General features: G+C 38.3%; 1 protein-coding gene across 1 annotated transcript in view; it reads left to right on the top strand.

The window, feature by feature from the left end:
- KCNIP4 (potassium voltage-gated channel interacting protein 4) overlaps nucleotides 1–5,515 on the top strand; it is a 302,259-nt gene that overhangs the window by 188,996 nt on the left and 107,748 nt on the right. The window contains exon 2 of the mRNA XM_019526522.1: nucleotides 1,238–1,362. Within this exon, the coding sequence (XP_019382067.1) occupies nucleotides 1,238–1,362 (125 nt within the window). The remainder of the gene's footprint in view (nucleotides 1–1,237; nucleotides 1,363–5,515) is intronic.

The raw sequence follows: 5,515 nt of genomic DNA, 5'->3' as shown, positions 1-5,515 counted from the left end.
TAGTCCACTGTCCTGCAGCAAGGCTTCCCCTTACCCAGTGTTGTATTCTTTCACAAAGGGGCAGTATTCTGCTGTCAGTCCTTAGCCCAGTTTCCCACTACAGTTTTCCTAGTCAGAAGCTCCTCACTTTCTTGGCTTGCAGTGTGAGACTCCCTGGCTTGGCTGAGCCCCAGGCTTATATGCCACTCAAGCCTTGCCCACCTTTGGTCAGGCGCCCTATCAGCTGACCCACCTGCAGGGCTGTTTATTAACCCCAGCCTTGCCAGCTTCGTTTGTGTGGTTCACAACAACCCTTCCATTAAGGGGCCATGCCGCTTTGCTATAACAGGGTAAGGGTTCCCTGTTACAATATGTATACACAAACATACACATATGTGTATTGCTGGTACCACGTGCAACTGACAAAACTCTCAGCATGCCATTTGAGGTGTGAAGACCTTTCAGTGTAATGCTTGATCATTCAGATTTAAAACTATCAGATAAGTTAACCAAGCAGTTACCTTCTCTTCACTCCTTGTAATTTCACAGTTGACTATGAGCCTTGAAGGCCTACGCATACGTTAATACTCAGTTATCTGGAGATCTGGTCCCCACAGTCTGCACATCTGTTGTTTAGCCTTCCCATCCATAAAAAGCCAGATTTTCTTTTAAAGAGTTCATTAATCATATATGCAGCAGTAAGGCCTACTTTGAAAGTGAACCACTACCTTTCTTAGTTTTACATAATTCCCCAAATCCAAACTTTGACATTAAGACAACCGTGCATACTCCAGCCCAAAGCTGTGATCCCTTATGCATTTATTAACTGATAAGCAAGTCATCAGTGTAATTTATTTAGGTTCTGGAAGCAATGCTATTTTGCAGAATGCTATTTTGAAGCAATGCTATTTTGAAGAACTCTGTTAATGGAGAGTTTTTCAATTTTATAGAAAAAAACCTAGTCAGCAGGTCATGGATAACTTTACAGGGCTCATCCTTGCAGCACATTGTATGTACTTCTGTTACTTGTTTAATTTTATGTTATGGTAATATACACAAACACTAATCAGGACTAGGTCTTCAGTTGCTGTCTAGCCACAGAAGCAGACATGATCTTGTTCTGATGAGTTTACTTACTATCTTTTTCACTTCTGCAACATCCTATTTTCTATGGAGTTTCATTTTTTTTCTATGAGGAACAGGTATTTCCATGTAAAATATTTCTCAGTTAACCTTTTTTCCCCTCTTTTTTCCACAGACACTGTAGAAGATGAAATGGAAATGGCCAGTGTGCGGCATCGGCCTGAGGCTCTTGAACAGTTGGAAGCACAAAGCAAATTCACAAAGAAGGAACTTCAGATCCTCTACAGAGGTTTCAAGAACGTAAGCACTTTCTTTCAGATTTTAGCATGAGATTAATTAATGTTCAGCTCACAGAAAATCAGTAGTAATTTGAAAATGAATGGAAAGAAAGTTGCTCATGGGTTTAAGTAGGAAGATATGATGTCTTTGTTCAAGTTAGAAAAATAAATAAACCACTCCTGTGCTGTAAACAGGAAGGGAAGTTTAAGTGCACATAACTTTGAAGGTTCTATTCACTGAGTGTATTTATGGTTCATGGCTAACATATATGCTCCAACACTATGTGCAGAAATGGTTGCTTAAAGAGAAACTTAAAAAGAAATATGGTCCAAACCTCAGATCATAAAAGCATCAAAACATTGAAGAGGTTCTGATCCAGGTTTGCATAAAACATGATGTGTGTGCATGTCTTTACAGTGAATGGAAACAAAAATCTGAATGGGAATATCTTCAAACTGTGCAAAGTTTAGGAAAAGTTTTGAATCCAGACTTTAAAGCTTGGGGCTCCTGCAAAGTATAACAAGCAGTCTGTTATAAAGCTGATGGTGGAGAAATAAGGGGTATAAGTAGACCATAATTCTGGTATTTATTGTACTCCTAACTTTGCTGTTGATTTGCAGTTTGGTTTTGGAAAGTAATATAACCTTTTTACCTCTCTGTAACATCCTCAGTTTAACCATCAGGATATTTATAACTACCTCAGAGAAGTAATACAAGACTTAATTAGTAGATATGTGAATCATTTGTGATCCTTAAGCGAGCTAACATGCATATTCTCATTCTGATATATTATTTAGTTTAATTATGTCACTTGGGAAGGTAAACCAAAAATAGCTACTTAAACCAGAATAAATGTATCCACGCAGGAAGGGGCATATCCAGGATTGTGGTGATAGGGGTGTGGCCATGTCATGGGAGGGGGGATGGCTTCACACCCTTTACTGTGATCCCGGATCCCAGCGAGGTCAGAGAGCTCTGAACTCATTAGCTGGTCAGTTCAAGGTCTGGCCAGAGCCCCTGCTTTTACCCTGATTTGGAGCCCAGGGGGTGAACACCACTGCCGTTTACTTTCCCCCTCCCTTTGAGTGGTCAAGTGGCAGTGGTGCTCAGCCCCTGCTTTCATTCATCTGCAAAGACCAGGGAGTGAGTACCACCATGCTTATCTTCTCTTTTCCCTTGCTGATGAATTCAAGAGGTTGAGGATGAAGAAGAGAACAAGCAGCAGTGGCATTCACCCCTTTGGCTCCAAAGGTGCATAAAAGTAGGGACTCTGACCAGCCCCCAAGTTGATATGCTGGTGAGCTCATAAAGCTCACCATGCATGTAGGGCACAGCCAAAGTGGAGTGCAACTGCACTACTGCACCCTCCTAAATATACCCCTACACCCAGTTTAACTGTATTGGTATCATTATACTGGTTTCATGAATAACACCTTCCTATGTAAGCAAGCCTTAGATTATAAGTATTTTGTGTAAGGAACTTTTTAGTATTTTCCCTTTCTACAGTACCTACTACAGTGGGACTCCCTAACCTCACTTGGCCTCTAGGTACTACCATTGTATAGCTAATAATAATGAGCACAAAGCCAGAAGGATTATAAGAATTTGAGACTCCTACCTACCGCTGGACACACATGACTATTCTTATAATAGATGTGACAACTTTAAATCGCTTTGAAATCCATGTTTGATTAATAGTAATTGGTATTCCTATTGAAATATTAAATGGCCTTTGTGCATCAAAAAGTGTTACTGTGCATGAAAAGTGTATTTTTTCCACAACACTTTTACTAGATAACATTTTTTCTCTGTGTCTATCCTGGCAAGCACAGTCATGACAGAAAAAAGTGATTTATCCTACATAATTATGTCCAGTTAATTACTATGTATATCTTTAGGCTGCTTGCTGCTTCAGTTAATATGAGAAAGATGTCATCTTTCTGAATCAAGTGTTTCTGTAATGTGCATGACATTTAAGAGATTGATCAATTACATGGTTTTTAATTAGACAACAACAAAAAGAAAGCCTTTAAGGATATTTTAATCAATTGGATTTTTGTATGCTTGCACATTACATTCAACAGTAAGATGATAAACTCTTTTATTATCATTGCCCTTTTGGGCCCCAGAAACAATCATTTGAGGCAAGGGAAGCAAAAGGTCAAAGGTGTGTGGGTGTGTAGACTTGTGTAGTTGCTTGGGTTGCTTTAGAGTCACTCAGAGCATTGGCTCAGCTAAGGTCTAGGGAGAGAGAAGTGGAAAATACACAAAAAGCATTGATCTAGTGCATCTGGAAAAGGTTATTTTAGCAGTGGCCAGAGCCATTAGGGCAACACTTTAAGGACAAGAGGAGAAATACAGAAAGAAATGTGAGGGGGTGAGAGAAGAGCCTTCAGACAAGCTAACAGCCATTAAAAGGATAAGCAGTAGGGAGGAACCAATGCCTGTGTTCAGTAATTTAGAAATTTCAAAGCTTTAACATTATCGTTTGAAAAATAGACTTAATGGAAGTCTCAGGCCTCCCCTGGCTCAAAAGGTTGTCTCTAGCACTCTAGTTTCATAGTGTTCTTGTACTGTTGTTGATGAATTGTTGCTCAGCTACCATCACAGTGGGACCTCTCCATTTTGTATTTGGCTTCCTGTCATCCCATTTACTGTAAATTGAAATTGTGATTGCTGCAATCATTAACCTTTCAAGCCAATGGCTCTGTGGCATGCCTAGTACAAGTAGCACTTCGCAGTAAATTGTGCAGACTATCAAGCATGCACTCAGCATGTGGTCTTTTTTTCTTTTGTCCATTGATAAGTCTCTCACAGTTTTATAAATGTTCCTAAGCTATTGCACATTGCCATTTCAGAAAAATACTTAGATGACTTCACTACATAAAGGATGTTCCTGTGTAAAACCTAAATGTTAATGATCCTTTAATTTTGATTCATTGTTCGCACCACAAGTTCTGTTGAACTAATAAATATTGGGCAAATTAGGTTTCCAGGGACATGTGGATAGATTTTAATAGTGCATAAGTGCTGAATATATGCATCTTATAGACAGTACCTTACCATCCTTGGACAAAGAAAATAGTTTGAAACTGTCTACCACTATTTTTTTTTAAGCAAATTATCACAGTTGTTTGAATGGTAGATGTAAATGATATTATTATACATAATGTTTTTTGATAGAACAAAATTTCTAGAATATCTTTCATCCAAAGTGCTTATATCGCTGTTAATAAATCAGGTTTGTTTAGACTATAGAGAAATAGTTTCCTATTGTTCCATGGTTTGAAATGTTGAAACAAGATATGTTTGTCCCCAAGGAGCTTACAAGACACAGAGATCAAAGCTAGAGGATAATTTAAGTCACCCTTCTCGTAATTAATGCACTATATTTTTAATAATAGCATGATGACAACATTTTACTGTGGACCACAAAAAAGAAAAGTGTTTAATGCAGTACTTTATGAGATCATAAAACTGTTCGTGGACTGTGTAGAAAGTTTACCATTTTCACTTAATACAGCACAAATGTCCTCATTGTCCCTTCTAGAAAAAAGCTTGCCTTTGTTTCTCTGTTAGTCTATTGTAGGAGAAAGAGGATGAGGAGAAATTACTTGTTTTGACTGATGAAATATACACCAGATGGAATCCTTAAGTAAAGACTGTGACATTCATGACCTGTAGATATGGTTACCTGACAAGGATATATGTAATCAAAAATAAAACTATATCACAGATTTGGAGCTTTCATTACTCTCTTTCCAATTAGATATGGGACCTGGTGATCATGTTCTTAGTTAATAGGTTGATGAGACACATGGCTTGTTGACATAAGGAGTTTCCAAGTTCAAGTGTAGATAAAATGTTTGTAGTTACCGAGGTTGGTCCAGGTAATATGAAAAACAGGATTTGTATGGCAGTTTCTTTTACTGGAGTACCTACGTAGTTGGGAGAGATACTAGACAACTTTTCATGAACTAAGCTAGGGCATTTAGGCCACTTGTACATCTGATGGGGGTTTAGTCCCTTAAATTGAAATGGTGGGTTTTTATTTGCAATCGTTAAAAACCCACTATTTCAATTTAGGGGCTTCCATCACTTTACAGTGAGAGGCGATCTTTTTTTTTTTTTTTTTTTTTTTTTTTTGGGGTTTTCCCCTTTTCCCTGGGTGGGG

The sequence above is a fragment of the Gavialis gangeticus genome, unplaced genomic scaffold (assembly GCF_001723915.1).
Source record: "Gavialis gangeticus isolate Ggan-Ray unplaced genomic scaffold, GavGan_comp1, whole genome shotgun sequence".
In the NCBI taxonomy this organism is placed as follows: domain Eukaryota; kingdom Metazoa; phylum Chordata; order Crocodylia; family Gavialidae; genus Gavialis; species Gavialis gangeticus.
Note: the sequence above shows the minus strand (reverse complement) of the source record. Positions and strands in the feature narration are given on the sequence as shown.